Source organism: Apodemus sylvaticus, chromosome 9 (assembly GCF_947179515.1).
Source record: "Apodemus sylvaticus chromosome 9, mApoSyl1.1, whole genome shotgun sequence".
Taxonomy (NCBI): Eukaryota; Metazoa; Chordata; class Mammalia; order Rodentia; family Muridae; genus Apodemus; species Apodemus sylvaticus.
The window spans coordinates 22,844,760-22,866,116 of record NC_067480.1 but is presented as its reverse complement, the minus strand read 5'-3'; the positions used below and the strand labels follow the sequence as shown (position 1 = coordinate 22,866,116).

The window sequence follows — 21,357 nt, the reverse complement described above, 5'->3', positions numbered from 1 at the left end:
GGACTTGGAATAGAACCGTAAGCACCTTTGAAGATCCAGAGTCCTTACAGTTTGCAACGAAGATGATGCTTGCTGGTCGCCCAAAGGTCAATCCAGCATCTGTCCCAGGGCAGACAGCCGAATACAAACTAAGGTCTAGAGGCTACAGCCTGGTGACTGTCAATCTTCCTTAATCGGAAGTTAGAAAGACTGAATGGCCAGGAAGACAGGTCCACATCCAGAAAACAAGTCCCCCTGGGAAAGGTGACAAAGAAGCAAACTCTTCCATGCCAGCTGCTGCCCTCATTCATTTCTGAGCTGGCAGCTTGGAGATGTCAGCAGCTGCCACGTATCTAGCAGGCAGTTTTGGTGAACACATACAATATGGTAGACATCCAGGTTGGATGATGTTTGGTGCTTTCCTGCATCTCTACCCTGTGGACAATGCAGTTGTTTCTTATCCTTGGTGGTTGACCAGACACGGGCTCCTTTTCCAAGCCTGGTTTACTCCATAACTCTAACCTCTCTTTCCTCTCTGCTGGGTGTGTGGCTAACCCCCACACTGACTGAAGCGTGGTCTTGGTGACTTTTGATCTCTTTGCCTCTTTGCTGACCCTGTTCCTTTGTTTCTGTCTGTGTGTCCTGTGGTGGCTCCGTGACAGCCCTCAGAGTACAGCGGCCACCTCAACTCCAGCTCCCGGGCCTCTTCTAGGGCCAGCTCTGCAAGGGCCAGTCCTGTGGTAAGTGTGCTTCCTGCCCTACTGCCCTTCAGCTTCCTTCCTTCCTTCCTTCCTTCCTTCCTTCCTTCCTTCCTTCCTTCCTTCCCTCCTTCTTCCCCTCCACTTCCCTGTCCTTTTCCTCTTGTCCCCAGCCCTTATCCTTCTGTCCCTTAGAAATGACCACTGTCTTTGAAATCAGCAAAAGGTAAAACTAGAAGCCTCTCATTTTCTTCCAGGTCTGGTATTGGGAAATGGTTTTGAGTTTAGAAGATGCTCTTGGGGGGAGTGGGTGTCTCAAAGACCGTGACAGACTGTTATTAGTGATGCTTGGAAATAAGGTTTGGGAGGGAGAGTCCATTCTGGACACATAGACTATAGCTACATGTGTACATGTACTATTTTCTACAATTTAAAATTTCGGAGGCTTGACTCTTCACATGGCCTTTATAGTAGTAAGGTTATCAGACCCTGACAAGTTTTAAAATAAAATACAAGCCTGTAAATGTAAAAGTATCTCGTTACTGCTTAGGTTACCTGATGTCATGTTTGCTCAAAAACTGCTTAGAAGGTGTCACTGGGACCCTGCTCTCCTGTCTGTGGTTCACTGCGTGCCAGACGTGGCAGGAGGAGCCAAGGCCAAGGAGCCCATCATACACAGTTCGTCACCGGATTGGTGGCTTTCTCTGAGGCTTCTTTATCAGGATCTAACCAAGGAATTGTTTTGTGTGTGGTTGTGGGACGTGTGGGGAGATATCTGCCGATATCTGCCGTCTTCCTCTATTGCTGTTTACACAAGTGTTTTGGGGCAGAGCCTCTCACCAAGCCTGGTTCTTGTTTTCTGGCTGGTCAGCAAGAACTCGGAATATTCCTGCCCAGATGCTAGGATTACAGCTGTGTACCACAAAGCCCGCTGACACTACCCCTGCCACTGCCACCACCGCTACCGCTGTTGTTGTTGTTGTTTCTTCTTCTTCTTCTTCTTCTTCTTCTTCTTCTTCTTCTTCTTCTTCTTCTTCTTCTTCTTCTTCTTCTTCTTCTTCTTCTTCTTTCTCCTCCTCCTCCTTCTTCTTCCTCATCCTCCTTCTCCCTCCTCCTCTTCTTCTCCTTCCTCCTCTTCCTCTTCCTCCTCTTTTCCCCCTCCTCATTTTTTAAAATGTGGTGCTAGAGATTAAACTCGGTTCCTCATCATGCCTCATAGCAAATACTTTATCAACTGAGGGATCCCCAAGCCCCCTTGTTTCATTTTTTTTCCTTATAGCCCCAAATGGCCTTGAGCTCACTACACAGTTCAAGACATCTTTGAATTCCTACTCCTCCTTCTTCCACCTCCCAGGTGCTGGGGTTACAGGTGTATCACACAACAGACAGTATGGGCTGTGGGAGGGAGACACTCCTAGACTGTAGCTGCAGTGTGGGTGGAGGGAGGCCCACATTTGGAAAGCCATGAGGGGAAAGGGCAGACAGTCCAGGCCAATCTCTTTTGATGGGGTCAGACATAAATACACATAGTTTGGAACTCAGTTCCTGAACGCTATACTGTTCTGGATTGGTTTCTGCATCCCAGAATACAAGGGAGCCAAGACACACCACTTGCACAGATGAACTCATTGGATTTGGTTTTTTGTTTGTTTTGTTTTGTTTTGTTTTGTTTTAATTCGGTGCAGACTTTTACAGCTGTGAGGTTTCCTGCTGAAAGCAGCTTCTCCTGGGGAAGGAGCTACTGGGATCCCTTGCAGCTATGAGCCTCCCCACTGAGTTCAATGGTCTAATGCCCCTCCCCTCTCCCATAATGTGTCAATCCTTTGCATTAGAAAGGCTATCTGAGCACCTCAAGCTCTGTGGTAGTCTAACATAAACAAACCAATCCATGAGGAGCCTTCAAATTGCTCAGAACAATGTTTTTTTTCCATGGTAATTTAGTGTAGAATCCTCTTCCTTGTGCATAATAGTCAAGTGTACACTTGAGGAGTAACTGGAGTGTTTGCAGCCAAAAGAAGTCTAGTAAAGTCTAGCTTTACTTTCAAAGATTCCTAACCCCCCCCCATTCCACCCCACCCTGCTGCCCCAGCAATGACTGTCTGGGGTGGCTGATTTGTCATCACTAGGCGTGGCCCTTGGATTTATTTAAGTATCAAGATGAGGTCATGGTGTGGCAGTGATCATGGATTCTGTGACTGAAAAGATTGAAGTCGGATGCAGATCCTTTTGCTGTGTGTGCGCATGCTCTTTAGATCTGTGGAAAATTTACACTCATGAAACAAGTTTGGTTGGTATTTCCTCACAGAGAGGTGTATTGTATGTCTTGGTCTTTGTAGCCTATGAGGCAAGAGAGGTGATCTCTGTGACACATGGGGAGCTGGGGGTGTGGCCACACTTTCCCTTCTGTGCTTCTGTGAGAAATGCATCAATCCAGCAGAGCTCTGTATTCCCTCTGGTGATGGTGATGGCTGCTAAGTCCGTGCAGAGATAATCAGTAGATGTTCCCGCCCCCCTTTGTTTCCGGTCACCTGTTCATTTGTTCATTGCCCAAAGAGCCATCGATTGTTATTTTTGTTTTCATTTGGTGAGGAAAGGTCAGAGCAAAGATGTGTGGGAAACTGGCTGGCCTCCTTACCCATCCTGGCACCTCACATCATCCAGTTACCTCCACACCGACTGGGGAACCTCCTGGGTGTGGTTCCCAGGTGCAGTGATCCATCTACACATGCTAGGCAGTCTCCAGGAAATCAGTCAGTGGGAGGGTCACTAGGCTTTGCCAGGTCCCTCTCCCAGGCCTGGTCCTGACCTCCTCCTTCCTCTCAGGCAGGAAGACCCACAAGTCTGAACAGGAGCTTCTGGGTTTCTTCCCACCTACAAGGCTGAGCACGCTCATTGACACTTTGTTAACAGCCAGTCCAAATCGCACACCCACCTTCCCAGTGCAGCAATAGCCTCAGGACGCAGAAAAGCATAAAGTTAATGCTAGACCTTAGTCTTGGAAACAGCAGGAGAGAGGGCTGGCTTTGTTCTTTATGCCTCTTCAGGCTCCAGGATGCTGGGTTTGTCACCTTCTGCCATTGGGACAAGCAAGGATACAGTGACCTTCCCATCCTGGTCTCTGCGGAAGACCCATGCAGTAGGATGTGCAACAAGGCAGGGGTTAAAAGATGGCGTTAACACTCACGTTATAGCTCCAGCTCCTGGCTTGGGGCAAGTAGGCAGACATAAACTTCTTCAGACAAAGCAGGAAGGAACAGCCCTCTGAAGGGCATATGTTTTTGCTAGGTTTGAGCTGCCCCGGCCATAATAGGACTTAGTTGTCAGTGTCCATATTGGTTCTTAGAAAATACCCCTGGCTTAGTTCTTCCCCAAGGGTGATTACCAGGAGCCAAGGACAGGGATGTCCTTGAGAAGAAAATCCAAAAGTCAGCTGCAGCCACAAGACTTTGCATCATAAGTCTGTCAGACAGGAAGTGAGATGGTGCTACACGTGGGGGCAGGACAGTGCAGCTGAAGAGCGAAAATCACCAGAACAAAGGAAGTGATCATCATTCCCCTCTAAGAACATGAATATACCTCCGTGTCCATAGGCTACTGCAAGGGCCAAGACTAAAAGCTTGGGGCTCCCAGTGACACAATTCTTTTTTTTTTTTTAAGATCTATCTATTATTATACATAAGTACACTGTAGTTGTCTTCAGACATACCAGGATACGCATCAGGTCTCATTACAGATGGTTGTGAGCCACCATGTGGTTGCTGGGATTTGAACTCGGGACCTTCGGAAGAGCAATCGGTGCTCTTAACTGCTGAACCATTTCTCTAGCCCCAATGATATAATTCTTAGAAGAGCCAAGATGCATCATCCCAAATGTAAGTGGCAGGGACGGTGTTCCACCTCATTCTAGCACAGCTGCCCTCTCCACTCCCACCCTTCTACAGCTCTGTCCCCACCTCCACCCGGCATTTCCATCCTAATTAGTGTTAACTGTCTCAGCACAGCCTAGAATCACCTAAAACCAGAGTCTCAACGGAGTCATTGTCTTTACCAAGTCATTGTCTTTACAGTGTTGGTCTGTAAACGACTCTTTTAATTGCTGTAGGAGGTGCTGCCCACTGTGGGTGGCACCATCCCTACACAGTCCTGGGTTTTATTTAAAAAAAAAAAAAAAAAAAAAAAGCTAACCATGCCTCCTAACTCCAAGTTCCTACCTTGACTTCCCTCAATGACAGACTGTGTCCTGGAGGATGCAAACCAGATAAAACTTTTCCTCCCCAAGTTGCTTCTGGTTGGAAAGCCACAGAAAGAAATGTAGGAAGCGTATATGTGTATACACACACACACACACACACACACACACTTTTCTCATGTCAATTGAGCACATAGAATATTCTGGTTGTGAGTCTATAGTGTGAGGCAATGCAGACCTGCCCTTGCCCTTCATGGGATACCCAGACTGGGCCAGAAGATGTTCATCAAATAAATAACATAAACTTCAGTGGCACCTGCACAAGCCACGAGGGTGGGTGCGTGGAGAGAGGCGGAAGCTGGGGTTGGAGGATCAAGGCTTGAACCACAGCCAAGCAGAGGCAGGTGACACCTAGGGTACCCCCCTCATCTAAGCCTTATAGGCCACTGTAACCCAAGAGGGCTTCCACAGTTCCAAAGCATCCTTCGGGAATGTCTCGGGTGGAGCCAGGACTCCCGAGTCTTGTGTACTCATAGAAGAGCGCTGAGCTAGCTGTCTGCCCATTGGAATTAGAAAACAAAGACCCTCTGTGATTCATAAAGAGGCCGGGCAGGGTCCAGGTGGCGAGCAAGCCTGCATCTATGGGCATGAGATCAGATCTAAAACTGATGATCCGCCATGTGGCTCGTGATGTAATCCCAATACTAGAGAGCTGAGAAAGGTGGAGCCGGATTTCAGGGCTATCTTGGGCAACGTAGTGAATCTCAGGCTACTCTTAATTATATAAACTCTGTCTCAAAAATAGAATTAGGGCCAGTGTGATGGCTTAGTGGGTGAAGGTACTTGCCTGTCAAGCCTGATGATCTGAGTCTGAACCCAAAGGACGCACATAGAGTCCAAGCCCCATGTCACCCTCTGACCCCTCCCCCACATATGGCACTGCATGCACACATACCCCGAATAAATAATAAAACCGAAATCCCCACCCTATCAGTAAACCCCTCTGTCACTGGCATTTGAAGGGAAGCAGTCCTTAAAATGGTGTTCCCTGAGCAGTGTTTGCTGTGCCCCTTGTTATGAGAGGGTTGTTGCCATAGGAGGTGGTTAGCTGTGGCCTGCCTGGGAGTTGGGACCAGGAGGCTAGGTTCTCTTGTCGCCACCCTTGGCTTGGGTCTCTCTATCTTCCTAATGGTCCCTCAGATGGTGACATGCAAACCAATGTTTAAAATTTCATCATGTGATCCTCATAAGAAACCCACTGAGGTGGTATGGACTGGACTCGTGTGTTTAACATCCTCCTGTGGAGGACTTGGGTCTTGGAAAGGAAGAAGGAGCTGCTTGTCTTTGCTTCCACTGAAGTTTCTTAGAAGGGACATTTTTTTAGGAGGAAAAAAAAATTAGAGGAAGAAAATTGAGACGAATCCTTGCTCTGCTGCCCAACATGACCTCGGATTCAAATCCTCCTTCCTTGGCCTCTTAAATGTTAGAATTTCAGGCGTGTGCCACTAAACCTGGCTCGCGTAGATTTTAGAGATGTCTTTGAATACACTGGGTGGCAATGATTAAAGACTACATCTTTGGAATCCTATTAGTGTAACGTTAATCTCAACTACTGATAACTGGGGAATGGTGATTAAAAACAAAAAACAAAAAAAAAAACAACTCAGTGGGTCGTAAGAGTCCTGAGGCTTGCTTGTCCCATGTGCCTGTTGGGTCCAACAGCAGCCCTGGAATTCCACCCTTCTGTGGCCACCTCTGGTGCCCTGGTCTCCATGGCAGCCTTCACACCCGTCACAGAGCAGCCGTGAATGTGTGCCCTCTACTGTTTTCAGAGGGCCAGTGACATGCTATGTATCAGAGTGAAACATACCGTCTGGGCTACTTATCTGCCCCTTTGTGTCTGGGGTTTTATGCAAAGGGTACAGCTGTCTGCTTTCTAAGCCTGGCCTGAGACAGACCTGACCATAGACTGACCAGGTCAGGCTGCCATCTAGTGGAGGCATCAGGAACAGCAGATCCGTGGGGTGCAAATAGATGCACCTTGTCAATTTGAAAACAAAACTGAGAACACTGTATGCTGAAGGGTACATTTTATATATCTGTATTGAAAGCAGGGGGCACAGTTTTTAATTTTTCCTCTGCACGGTCTCTATATCCCCTCCCCAATTTTTTGTATTCTACATTAGCTATATATATTTAGAGCAAAGACTTTTTTTAACTATGGAAAGTGTAACCTATATTTTGTTTTTATTGGATTTTTTGAGACCTTGTAACTCAGGATGGACTGGAACTATAGACCAGGCTGGCTTCAAACTCATAGAATCCACCTGCCTCTGCCTCCTGTGTGCTGGGATTAAAGGTACTCATCACCACACCCAGCCAGACTATGGTTTGGATTTTTTTCTTTTTCTTTTTTTTCTTTCTTTCTTTCTTTCTTTTTTTTTTTTTTTTTGTAGATTGTGAATTATAAAAGCAATGTATGTACCACTTACTAGCCCCTTCATTTGCAAGCGTAGATCTTTGGAAGTGACCATGTGGTTATTTTCTATGCAGTATTTATTACTGATGAGCAGGGGAAAACACAGTATTCAAACCAAGGAGTGAGAAGCCAGCAGGCTTCTAGGTGTTAACCTGAGTCTGCTGCTGTGGACTCTCAAGGCTGGTGAGGCTGAGGGGTACGGCGGTTGCTTGGCACGCACCAGGCATTGAGTTCCATGCCGAACTCTGCAAGGCAGGACCTGTATGTTCTGTCTCTAGGCAAAGTGCCCTGTTTGACTTTGGGCTCATTAATATTCATCCTACAGACCAACTCACCTAAGGAATGAGGCTTCTGGCCCAGAGGAGCCCCTTAGCACCTCCAGAGGGTATAGTTAGGCCAGTGTGACCTTCACAGCATCTGGTGAGAAGACCACGCATGAGCAGTGGCCGGCTGTGGGTCCACTGGTCTGTGCAGCAGGACCTCTGAGTTCTTGCCATGTGCTAATTAGTCTTGGGACACTCGTAGAAAAGAGATGGGCATCAGAGGTGCCCTCCAGTCTTCTGCCTAGTGACCATCTTCTCTTGCTACTCAGGTTGTCTGAAAGCTGTGACCTCAGAGCATGGTGGTGACTTCAGGGCCACCCATTATAAACCTGCACAGGCATCCTCAGCATCCCAGGCCACTCAGATCTTCGAGTCTGGGATGCAGTGTCACTTGGCTTTTGGGGAAAACTCTTGGGGTCAAAGTTAAGAACTTCTGAACTTGGCACTGACAGGACAGCATGTGCCCACCGGTGTTCTTTCATGGTGCCTGTGTGGCTGACGTCCCAGAGGGCCAGGAACGGAACTTGGTCTCATAGTAGATGCTGAGCAGAGGAAGGGATAGTGCCTAAGTCAGACTCAGCCTCGGTCCCCAAGACACCCTCTACCGCAGTGTGTACAGGATGAGCAGCAATGCACACTGCCTGCCTTCAACCTCATAGGCTGCTCTGAGTCCCACTGAGGCTTCCGTCTGAGGGAAGGAAAGGCCTCAGAAAGACAGCCAGACAGGAAAGACAGGAAAGACAGAGTCTAATAAGAGTTTCTTTTTTTAGTTTTTAAATTATCACACAAGCTAATGTTTCTTGATTTGTGCAGGTGGTTTTGTTTTTGTTTTTCGCATCATACTCCAGATCAATACGGATCTTTGAAATGATCATAGAAGTCGTAACTCAGTGCTTTGTAATATTTGACAGCTGTCCATTTCCCCCACAGGTAGAAGAAAGACCAGACAAAGACTTCGCTGAGAAGGTAAGGATTTCTGTAAGCCCCTGCCTTATTAAACTAGATGGTCTTGGTGAGGCCGACAGGAACCCAGTTTCTTGGTGTTCAGTAAAGTAAGGCATGACTGAGCTACTAAGTGGCCACACAACATGATGTCATATCCCCATAGGGGTCCGACTTGAGTTGAAATATGAGGGACAGTAAAGGCTATCCAGACACCTGTGAGGCATCTCTGAACGAGCCTTTTTATCACTAGCCAGAAGCCCACAGGAGACAGTGCGGGAGAGAAGCTGAGTTAAAGAAAAGGTGCTTTGGGGCCGGGAGAGATGGCTCAGTGGGTAAGAGTGCTTGCGGCACAAAAGTGACAACCTGAGTTCAAATCCCCAGCACACGTGTAAAAAGTTGGGTGTGTTCACTTGGACCTGTAACCCCAGAACTGCAGCTGGCTATCTAGGCTAGACAAAATGGTGGGTTCTGGGCTCAGTGAGAGACCTCATCTCAAGGGAATTCAGTGGAGAGTGGTTGAAGAGGGTCCCTGGCAGCCTCTGTTGGCTTCTATAGTGTTCCCTGCACATGCACACACCTCGCATGCACACTTGCACACGCCTTACACACATACTTATACACAAACATGATCCCCTGTGTAAGCTAAAATTGAAAGAAAAGGTTCTGAAATGTTTGACTCGTTGGTAATTTTGGGTTTACCTAATCACATCTAATCTTCACCCATCTCCAGGGCTCCCGTAACATGCCCAGCCTGTCTGCAGCCACGTTGGCATCTCTGGGTGGGACTTCCTCCCGGAGAGGGAGTGGAGATACCTCCATCTCCATGGACACTGAGGCGTCCATCAGGGAAATCAAGGTAAAATACTGGTCTTACTTGTGACTTGACGGAAGTCCTTGGAAAATTAGTCTTTGATTTACAGAGACTTCATTTGTGAGGTTCAAGGTCAGTTCCATCTCCTCTGCCTGTCTTAAAACGTGGCGTTCTCCTAACACTGGACCGAGGTCAGGCAGCATCCCTGTGGGAAGCTGGCTTTACCTGACTGTACACAAGAAGAAGGAGCATGAGTCTTCTGTGGCCATTGTACTGTGTTCTCTGTAGACCACGCCTTCTTTCACCATGTGCTAACATGGGGATGTTTGATTTTCATTAGACACTGGAACATTCTGGTCCCCTGTCTCCTCATCCTTGTTCCAGGATCACAGAGATTGCCCATCCTCTAGCATCTTTCCTCTTGCCTAGACTGTGTATTCTCCCTTCTGTCTGTAGCATGGCTTTGGTAGACTCCATCACTCTTAGTATAACACAGGCGTTATTCTCTGTTAAACCTTTGACACCGAGGACGGTGCCGTGTGTTTGATGACCTCCTCTATTTATTGGAAAGACACACGACCCAGCACTGTTTGCTAATTGTTAGTACTATGTGTACTGTTGGGTAACTGGTGCAACTGTGTCCCACACAGGGAAGGATTGAGGGTCGGTGACCAGAATGTTGTGTCCTTCAGAGAACAGAGTCAGGTCAAACAGAGGGTGTGAGAGGGCTGGATTTGGCTAATTTTTGTGTGAGAACTTCCTCATGCCCCTATCTGGCACACAGGGACCCAGTTCCACTGGTGGGGACTAGGCAGCCAGATGACATTTGCCAGGAGCAGCTTCTGGTGTTTGACCTAAAGATGCAACTACTGTGTTTTATGAGTATGAGGACAGGTTTTTGTTTTGTTTTGTCCCCTAAAAATGCCATGTACCAGACCTGAACATCCTCAGCTACCAGCACTGTTGTTTTCTCGATGGGCTGGAAGGGGGGGCGATTGTTGCAATCTGATTTAGACCCTGCTCTTGGGCATGAATACCGTGCATTTGCCTGGCAGGTGTTTGCCAGGAGTTAGCTCAAGGCAGATACTCTTCCCGGGTACCAGGCACATAGAGAGAGAAGCAAGGTTTCTGTGCTCTAGGAAGACAGAGCTAAATCGCCATCAGAGTTCTTTTGGTACTGTTGTTTAAGGTTTATTATTATTATTGTATTTTTGTGTGAGTGTGTGTGTGTGTGTGTGTGTGTGTGTACTCTGCCAGTTCTCTCCCTTGACATCATTTGCCTTTTGTGCGTTTCCTTCAGGAACTTAATGAGTTAAAGGACCAGATTCAGGATGTAGAAGGCAAATACATGCAGGGACTGAAAGAGATGAAGGTACCGGTTTATGGAAGTGTGAGCTCGTGACACTAACCCACCTTAACTCTACACGAGGCCCCATGAGCATGCTCACTGTGAAGGGCAAGGGCTGTGGAAAGCATAGGGTCATGGGAATTCTAACATGGCATGCCTCTGTCGTCTTTCAAATGCAGTTCCTAAACCCAGTGAGCCCCCAGTGGAGAAGGTGATGGACCCAGCCCCCGATGTGGGATGATACTCAACACCCTCCCGCTAGGCTTAGAGTCAGTGTCTCACTTTGAAAACACAGCAGACAGACACTAGAGAGTTTGCTTCTCTTCGCTCTCCACTGTTCTCACATACAAGTGTCCTCCCAGTGTGCTGTGCTGAGCTCGCTAGGGCCGCCCTAACACGCGTGCTTTCGAAGCATCCGGGTTACTGCATGCTGTCGACTCTCACTTAGGGATACAGCATCTGAAGGTGTATGTGTGTGCACTGCTCTCAGACTGTGAAGGACATCGCCATGCCAACAGGAAATGTACTGTCCCTGTTCCTTAACAATGCTGAGGTGAGCAGGTGCCGCAGGGAGCTGGTGCCAAGGCGCACGGCAGCCAAATCTACAAGAAACTAAGACAAGTCTGGGATCCAGCAGTAGATACAGATCAGTTACTTCTTTCTGGTCTCCTCAGAAAGGGCCCAAGAAATCATCTAGACTCCATAGCAACATACACCAGACAGACAGGTGGCATAAGTCTCATACTAATTCACCGTGTTCATAATCACTTCTATATACTACAAAAGTGAAAACCCTGGCTTTTCACTCACCTAAAAATGGAACCACAAATCAACTGGGAGCCAATGATATCACTTTGGATTGTCACGGTGTATACCCATGGCAGGACTAGTGCTGGAGTCCACAGGGCCTCTTCACAGCTCTGACTCTTTTTTTTTTTTTAAAGATTTATTTATTATTATATCTAAGTACACTGTAGCTGTCTCCAGACATACCAGAAGAGGGTGTCAGAGATCATTACAGATGGTTGTAAACCACCCATGTGGTTGCTGGTATGTGAACTCAGAACCTTCGGAAGAGTAGTCAGTGCTCTTAACCGCTGAGTCATCTCTCCAGCCCCCACAGCTCTAATTCTTGAGCTGACCACCTCTTTCTTAGACTCTGGGTACTTCAAGCTGGTGACTGCCCCCTCTTGCTCTCCTGGCTTCCCTCTCCTGACATTTAAATTTTAGAGCCTGCAAGAGTGAGACCCAAGTTTGGGCACTGCCAATATTATCTTTACAGCCTCTTTCCCACGGCCGTCCTTTCAAACAAATGACCTTGGTCATTCCAGGAACTACCCAGTAAGACCTGTGTACCTTGTTTTATTTCCCACGAGTCAGAAATCAGAAGCGATCACAACTCCTTTCCTGGTTCCCGAGCCCGAGGAGGGCGGCCTAGCAGTGGCTTGTGGCAGGGTTTTATTTCCATCAGTAACTGACTCGTTCACATTAAGCAATGACTTCAGAAACCCACTGAGCTTCCGTGGTCTGTGGCGGCTGAATCAGTCACTGGCTCTGCTGCCTCCTGGAGCAACCCCTGTGTCCTAAGTGTTTCTTTGTCTTAACAAGGAAAGAGATTGTTGTCTTAGTCACTTCTATTGCTGACAAAGGCAACTTAAGAGAGGAGGGGTTTGGGCTCACAGTTCAAAGGTACAGTTAGTTCATCATGGCAGGGGCAGGAGGCAGGAGCACGAGGCAGCTGGTCACAGTCTACAAGCACAGACTGTGCACAGCTGTGCAGTCTGCAAGCAGAGAGCAAGGAGTGTCGGTGTTCCCTTTCTCCTTCCTGTGCGAGCCAGGATTCCCACCTAGCGATGGCCCACATTTTGGGTGGGTCTTCCAGGTTCAATTAACACAGTCAACATAATCCATCACGGGCGAACCATGGGCTGTACGTGTTCTTCCCCAACAGCTAAAAGGTATTTGTCCCAGTGATGGGGCATGGAGAAGGGGAGCTCCGTGCCTTCTCAATGGAAACAGTCTTGTTCGCCTTTTGCAATTGTGAAACAACATCCTGGTTTCTGCAGGACTCGCTGGCCGAAGTTGAAGAGAAGTACAAGAAGGCTATGGTCTCCAACGCCCAGCTGGACAACGAGAAGACCAACTTCATGTACCAGGTGGACACCCTAAAGGACATGCTGCTGGAGCTGGAAGAGCAGCTGGCCGAGTCTCAGCGACAGTACGAGGAGAAGAGCAAGGTAAGCGCGCACACCCGCCCTTGCCCGCCCCACCCCCACCCCCGTGCTCTGGAATGGCGGGGGACTGTGTAAACATTGTGTGCATTACATTTCTAAAGGACTTTTATTTTTGTTAATTACGTGTGGTGGTGGTGGAGACTGGGCATGTGCATGAGCACACTGGCTTGTGGAAGCCACAGGAAGGTGTTGGGCCCCTTAGAGCAAGAGTCAGAGAAGTGATTCTCAAACAGGGGTCACAACCCTTTCACAAGGGTCACGTATCAGATGTCCTGCATATCAGATATTTACATTATGATTCCTAACAGTAGCAAAATCACAGTTATGAAGAAGCAATAAAAATAATTTTATGAGTGAGAGTCATCACAACATGAAGAACTGTATTTAAGGGTCACAGCATTAGGAAGGTGGAGAACCACTGAGTTACAGGCAGTTGTGAGCTGCCTGACATGGGTGCTGGAAATCAAACTCAGGTCAAATACCATGAGAACAGTATTTGGGCTTAATGGCTAAGCCATCTCTCCAGCCTATGCTTGTGTTTTTTAAAAGCAGTGATTTCCCCACTTGTCCAGAAAGCCCAGGGTCTGAAACTTAGAACACTCTGCATTTATCATATATGTGATCGCAATACCTGTGATCCCAACATGTAGGAAGATGAGGCAGGAGGGTTGCAAGTCCAAGACCAGCTTGGGCTATGTAACAAGGCTCCTGTCACCAAACAAAACAAAGCAACCCCAAGGGTTGGGGAGACGACTCGCTCTGTAAAGTGTTTGCTGCACAGTGGAGTTCAACATCAGCATCTATGAGGGCACCTGCTTATAATCCCCATGCCGGGGAGGCAGAGACTGGGGTTGATCACTGGTGTTTACCAGGTAGACAGATTAGCTTAATCAGCTAGCTCCTGACCACAAGAAGCCCTTTCTCAAAAAACCAAAGTGAGGTCTGAAAAGATGGCCTAGGGCTTATGAATACCTACTGTCATGTGGTGGGCCCATGTTTGGTTCCCAGAACGCATGTCAGGTGGCTCACTGGCGCCTGCAAACCCAGCTCCTAGAGATCTGATGGCTTTGGCCTCCACGGGCATCCACACACATGTGCACAGATGCACACATATACACACAATTAAACAATAATAAAATAAACCTTGAAAAGAAAAGAAAAGTAACTTTGGTAGACAGCTTCTAAGAAATGACACCCAACCCAAGGTGAACTTCTGGCTTCCATACAGCTGTGCATATAGTGCACTCACACACTCACACACATACACACACACATACACAAATAGCCATGCCCATATATATGACTGCATATAAAACTCAAAAATCTGTGCTCTTCTCTGAGTGACTTGAAATGCATAGTTTCAATGTGTAAACTATTTTTTTACTAAAATATTTTTATTAGAATATTGGTATTTTGCATGAAAATAAAACAGTCATGAAAAGACATGTATTTGAAAGAACAGAGTTGAATAATGCACACGTAGGTGCTTCCAGATTTTTATGCTAAAATTCATTTCCGGCCTTTGATTTTATGTCGGCTTCCTAGGGTATTAATTACAAACATCAAAGATTTTAGGAAAATCATGTTATTTCTACACATTTGGAAAAGGCACATTAGTTACTCTGTTTCAATAAGCATACCTTCTAAGCCCGGAGAAGGGCAGCCTTGCATGTGCCTCAGGATCCACTGGGGCTCACAAGACAGATGTGGCTTTGCTCTTGCACACTCCTAGCCTTCAGTCCAGCTGTGAGGATCATGGCAGACCCCTAGAAAAAGGCCCTAGGCCCATCTTGGCAAGCAAGGAATTGGGAAACATTCGTCACCTGCACACACTCCACAGATTAATCTTAAGGGAACTGTCCAATTGTCCTGTATGGAGAGCAGAGGAATGAGTTTGTGTAACTGCGTGCCTTGGAAACAGAAGTGACATAGTAAAGGGATGTTTGTCCTGAGGGGAGTGTGGCTCGTGAGAGCATGAGCCCCGTGACAGGAATAGGCCATTGAGCTGCTGCCTCAGCCGTTTCTCCTCCGTAGGAGTACGAAAGGGAGAAGCATGCCCACAGCATCCTGCAGTTCCAGTTTGCTGAAGTGAAAGAGGCCCTGAGGCAAAGGGAAGAAATGCTCGAGGTAAGCAGCCCCTGCGTTCTTCCTCTCTGTTGATTCCTTGCTGTTTTAGCCCAGGACGCTGTGACAAAATACCACAGACTTGGTGGCCTTGACAGCAAGTGTATATTTCCTTACTGTTCTGCACACCAGAGTCCAGGGCGAGGTTGGGCACAACACCTTCAGTGTTCAATATGAGCACTCATCCTATCCACGCTGGCACAGTTAACCTTAATACTTCTGACCTTATCCCCGAACACTAGTCACCTTGGAGTCAGTTACAGCTTTGCTTAAAAATCCAGGGTTTGAGCTAACTTTCCATCCCTTGAGGAGCCAGCTCCTCCCACTGGTAAAGAGTCTCACTCTGATGCTCTTATGTTTGTCTTGGGAGATATAATAACATAGTCCACACCCTAGTCCCTAGAAGTTGCAAATATGGAAAAAAGACTATAAAGGTAAGGTCAAAGACCTTAATCATCTGCGTGTCTCTGGGGTAATCACAAGGGTACCCACCAGAGGGAGGTGGTTAGATGCTGAGGAGGGAGCTCTGACAACAGCAGTCCGGGGGAGGGGGTTTGTAAAGAGGGGACACAAAAGAGTGTGTGTGGGCAGGTTCTAGGAACCAGAGAAGACAGGCTATTGATCCACTCTCTGGAAGACTCATTCTGGTCTCAGAACTGTAAGAAAATATATTTATGTGATTTCATGAAAGCCATGGTCATTTGTTACCGTGGCTGTAGGAAACATTCTGCTAAGCAGTGGGACACACGGACACAGTAGTCCCGTGGGTATATTACTTAGTGACACTGCAGCCATCATTTTCATACTCTATGGTGTTTGCAAAACGATGAGCTTGCCCGTTTGCTCACCTGTTTCTCAGACTACTGTCCCACTGCCAAGCTAAGCATGATTGTACAGGGTTAGGTTTCTCTTTTTATAACATAATCAGGGCTGTAATTGGTGGCTTTGAGGTAAGATATCAGCTGAGTTGGCTTTCTTACTGAAACTGAGAGTAGAACAAGGAAAAATTCTAACATGCTGATGAACCTGGGGTTGGTGAGATGAGACGCTTGTTGGCTGCCTACTGGTCAACCTCCCCAACTGCCTACTGGTCAACCTCTCCACTCCAGTCATCCAGCACCAACTTCTTTTCTCTGCTTAACCCTTTGTCTGCTTTCTTTCTGTCTGTTCCTTTCCTCAGGAAATCCGACAACTGCAGCAGAAACAGGCGGGTTTTATCAGGGAGATTTCTGATCTTCAGGAAACGATAGAATGGAAAGACAAAAAGATAGGGGTAGGAGTCTCAAGCCTTCGTCAAACACTTCCAGGGGGCGGGATGCTTAGCAAATGAGGCTCTTGCAGAAGCTTTGGTTTGGGAAAAAAAAAAAATGTTTGCATGAGTGTGCGTGACCCTCATAGGATACAACCTGAATAGCCTGTTGGCTACCCCAGTTTACCTAGTTGGATGGGACCATAGCTGGGTATTTGAAGTTGTCTCCCTCCCTGCTACACCAGGGTGACCTAGGTGCAAAGAAGGCCTTGCAAGGAGAGAGGCTCTGGGCAGCTCAGTGTGGAGGATCAAACTCCAGATTTCCCTCGGGGTCATGCGATGCTGTGGTTGGCGCATACCACGCCCCACTGGATCTCTCTCCAGCCTCAGCAGAAAGGAGGAGACAGCCTAACCACATGGAGGAGTAAATAAATAGGAAGAGTGGACCCCACCAAGTTACTGCTGACTCATAGTAGCACCTGGTACCTAAAAAACAGCAACTCATGTGACAGGGCCCCATTACAGGTCCAGAGGTGATCTGTCGCGCCATAGAAATGTTTACAATATGGAGCCCCACCATTTCATAAACCTTGAAATTTCATAAGAGACTATGTAATCCTCTGTGTGTGTATGTGTGTGTGTGTGTGTGTGTGTGTGTGGCTGTGTATACATACACACACGTACAAACATGCTTTTCCAGAATATTTTTTGGACAACAGATACACATAATCAATGTCTAAAAATAGCTTAGGGAGTGAGGGACAGGGTTGCCAGGAATATGCAAGCACAAGGACCTGTATTTAGTCACCAGACCAGACATGGTGACACATATTTGTAACCCTGGCACTGGGCAGGCGGGAGAGCTAGAGATAAGGACATTCCTACGGCTTGATGACCAGCCAGCCTACTCGGGGGAACTCCAGGACAGTAAGAGACTCTGTCTTTAAGATAAAGATGATGGCATTTCATGAATGACACCTGGTACTGTCCTCAGAGCTACACACAGAGACACACGGAGACATGCACCCACGTGACCAGGAACAAACACAAAAATGTCTAAAATTATTGAGTAGGATTCTATAGCAACCATTCTCATTCTGCATTTATCTTTCATTAAAAGGACTGTGTGACTCCCGTTAACTCTCCAGCGCCATGTTGTAAGATGCAAACAGAGCTAGTGCCAGGCAGTGATGGCACACACCTTTAATCCCAGCACTGTGGAGGCGAGCTCCAGGCCGGCCCAGGGCCACACATTGAGACTCTATCACAAAAACAAACAACACCCCTCTACAAAAAGAAAAAAGAAAAGAAAACCAAGCTAGATAATGGGATATCCTGGGCATGTGGCTCAGTGGTAGAGCACTTTCCTTCTGTGTGTGAGGCCCTGGGTTCAGTCTGCAGTGAGAAAACAAAAGGCAAAAATGGAAGTTATGAAGCAGCCTTCCTCTATAGCATCCCTTGCTTAGAAACGCTAAAGTATGAACCAGTAGCTGGTCTAGCCTGGGATAAACCCAACAGCATTTTGTTTTCTCATTGGTGCCCTGGATGGCAGTATCTCCTAGTCCCTGCTTCTTATCTTGCTCTCTGTGCTAATCTCTCCCTCTCTTCATCTCTCTCGCCCCCTGCTGACCACTCTGTCTCCTCTGCTGCACACTCAGGCATTAGAAAGACAGAAAGAGTTCTTTGATTCCATAAGGAGCGAACGAGATGACCTTAGAGAAGAAACTGTCAAGCTGAAGGAGGAGTTGAAGGTAGGAAACCAAAGTACAGCTTAAGAACAACGCCACGGTGACAACTTAGGTTCTGTAGGTCTGTGGCCGCGGACGCTGGCTCTGTTTTCGTCACTGTTTTTTGTGATAATAAATTTGAGCTTTCAGTGAACTATGCCCAGGAAGCAGGTGATATCAGTGCCCATATGTGCTTCTGCTGGGACCATCAGGTGTTTACAAGCTGAAGTCTACAAAGTAGCTCAGATTTCTAGCTCTGAGTTTGGTGTTCATCTAAGTGTTTTCTTACCCTCATTAGAATGTATGTTCTTCCTTGTTTAAGCCTCTTGTCTAGAACTTCCTTAGTTGAACAATATCTGGGTAAGTGGAGGCATCCCACTTTGCCACCAGACCATAGAAAGGACAAGTTTCACATCTTGTAAGGGCCATGCCAAGGGGAATCAAGCAGGCAGTCCTGGATGGGTCCTCCGACTGCCACAGCAGTAGTGGTGAGAGGCGCGTGGCTATGGCAGCATCCCAACGATCCCCAGACACACATATCAGTGTCATTTCCTGAGCTCCCCAGTCAAAGTCAGAGTAGGAAAGCAGCAGGATACAGACTTCCAGCTAAGACCTAAATGAGGCTCCTAGTCTGGGCTTGGGATCCAGGGAAAAAAGTGCCATAAGCGGAAGTAGACAGCGAGAGTGAACTCAGCAATGAGGGCAGGCAGCTGTTTTCAAGGAGCTGGCCATGTCCTTGACACAATGATCTTTTGAAGATAGGAAGCATCCCCTTGCAAATGCCATCTTTATGCAAACTGTATTCTGTCTTTCTACATTTACATATTCCTTTTTTATCCTGGTCTACTATTTTTTATTATTTATTTATATATTTATTATTATTTATACAAGTACACTGTAGCTGTCTTCAGACACACACCAGAAGAGTGCATCGGATCTTAGTACAGATGGTTGTGAACCACCATGTGGTTGCTGGGATTTGAACTCAGGACCTCTGGAAAAACAGTCAGTGCTCTTAACTGCTGAGCCATCTCTCCAGCGTATACCACCCTAAAAGCACCCGATTTCATCTGGTCTCCCTTTTTAAAGGCAGAGTTTTATAGTGAAAGGTTCATTTTCTTGATGTTCCACTTTCATGGTAGCCCACAGGTCATTGCCCTAGTTAAAAGAAAATCTTCTTAAAGTATCTTGTCACCAGACAATTGGTTGCGGATTGGAACACACAAGGAGGAAGCCATTGTAGATCTCCCCGCCTTGATAAGACTGTGAACATGGCACTAGACACTTGTCCATCCCTGTAGAGTTAGAATCTACATCGGGAGAAACAGCATGCCTTTATAATTGACAGAGTTGAACCTGGTCTCACTGAGTTATGTTAAATCTGTTTTTGCTCGCAGAAACATGGAATAATCCTAAATTCAGAAATAGCCACCAATGGAGAGACTTCAGATGCAGTAAATGACGTTGGGTATCAAGCCCCTACAAAGATGACAAAAGAAGAACTGAATGCCCTCAAGTCGGCCGGGGAGGGAACCCTAGGTAAGAGCTTTTCCTTGACTCCTTTGTCTGGTCAGTCAGCACTGATTCATCTTTGTACACTATCAGATCGGAGTGATTATCGCTGATCGATTAATAGTCACACGGCATGCCCTTCATTCTGTCACTTATAGTAATTCTCCCACACAAACCACGTGATCACCCACAGTGCTATGTAGCATGCATTTTTGTCTAGCGCTTTCCACCCATGGCTCGAGGACACATTTCTTTTTTTTGCTTTTCAAGGCTGAGTAGAAAGAGGTAGACTCAAAGTCCAGCGGTAGAGATGAGAGTTCGATTTGGGTCTTCTCCAGATGTGTTCTGATTACGACTTTCCTCTTAATCTTGTGATGGAGGTGTGGAGGCTGTGAAGGGGTGAGCAGGCCATATTTTCCCGCCAGCCTGACACACTTGGGCATCCACCATACAAACATTTGGAGGGTGGTGAGGTGCCTGAGTGGGACACAAGACACCTGGTGGGTGACAGCAGCCCTGAAGCCAGCCACAGTAGTGGAGTACTCCTTGCTGTAAATGGGGTGTGCTCACAGGAGTTGGAATTCACCCACCTTATTCAGAAGGGGCTTCAGATGTATGTTACTGTTTCAGCTTCTGTAAAAATATATACAATTGGGAAATCTAATGGATTGTGGGAATATTTTCTATAATTTTCATAAAATTATTTATAAATTAATGCTAATCCTAAATTATGGCTTTGGGATAAATCCAGTTGCTAGGTTCCCCCCCCCCCCCAAGGCTGGAGTCTGTGACTATCCTGCAAGACAGAGGCTTTTCTTTTGTCTTCTTGGTGTTTGCGCCACTGTGGAAGCCTGGAGGTTCCAGTTTCTCTGGACTGATTCCTAGGAACTTCCACATACTCTTGTGATTGTCAGAGCAACGGGCCCTTACCAATGTGTGAGCCGCCAGAACAGAAAGAGTCCGTAGCTTCCACCATTCCTCCAGGGTGGCCTCACTGGGGGCTGGTCCTGCTGTTCTTACCTCCATGTACAGTTGGCATAGTGCTGGCAGTCATGAGGTGCCACTTTGTCAGTGGCCCTCCAAAGGGTCTCGATGCTGTGCCCAGTCAGACAAGCACTGTGGGGACCTCCCAATCTGCTTATTTTAGATTTACCCATGTCCGATGTCTCTTTGACATGAAGTTGCTACACCAATAATCATGCACAACAGTAGAAATCTTTAAAGGGTGAAGTTAATTCACCTCTAAATAAAGGCCAGATATTTTCCCATCATTTCCCTGGGCTCAGAGATCCACTGTGGATACTGCCCAGTTCATAGAATGACATGTCCAGTAAGATAATGTCTGTGAGGCGGGACTTACTGCCTGAGTGATAAGATTGATGAGTTAAGTGTTCACCTTGATCTTCAGCTTTGCCTTTGGTTGGGACTGCTATCTTGGGGATGAAAGATCCTCAGACCCTGAAGGGGAGCATTATCTGAAGCAGACATGCCAGGTGGCAGAGCCTGGACCGCTTTCTACCTCATAGGGTTTACCCCAGCAGCGTCTTCCTTGAGACTGGCTTTCCAGCTAAGTTTCCTAAATGGAATGTTCTTTTGAGAAAAGATGGAGGCTACTGTTAGGGCTGTGGGATTCTGAGTACGTGTGTGGCTGAGAGCGTGAGAGGCTGGGATGTGGGGTTAGAGCTAGGGGACTGGGAGGAGGACCGAGAGTCCACTCGGGAAGGCGACGTCGTGTGGCT

The 21,357-nt window shown here is 47.2% G+C and overlaps 1 protein-coding gene across 13 annotated transcripts in view; it reads left to right on the top strand.

The window, feature by feature from the left end:
* Positions 1–21,357, top strand: part of Lrrfip1 (LRR binding FLII interacting protein 1) — a 132,143-nt gene that overhangs the window by 96,751 nt on the left and 14,035 nt on the right. For 4 of the 13 annotated variants that reach the window (XM_052193648.1, XM_052193641.1, XM_052193640.1 and 1 more), the window contains 7 exons: positions 642–719; positions 8,599–8,634; positions 9,344–9,469; positions 12,839–13,009; positions 15,041–15,133; positions 18,038–18,130; positions 19,504–19,645. In XM_052193648.1, the coding sequence (XP_052049608.1) occupies positions 642–719; positions 8,599–8,634; positions 9,344–9,469; positions 12,839–13,009; positions 15,041–15,133; positions 18,038–18,130; positions 19,504–19,645 (739 nt within the window). Of the gene's footprint in view, positions 1–641; positions 720–8,598; positions 8,635–9,343; positions 9,470–10,724; positions 10,797–12,838; positions 13,010–15,040; positions 15,134–16,310; positions 16,404–18,037; positions 18,131–19,503; positions 19,646–21,357 lie in introns of all 13 variants that reach the window. The other 9 variants (XM_052193653.1, XM_052193650.1, XM_052193647.1 and 6 more) reach the window with 5 other exon arrangements.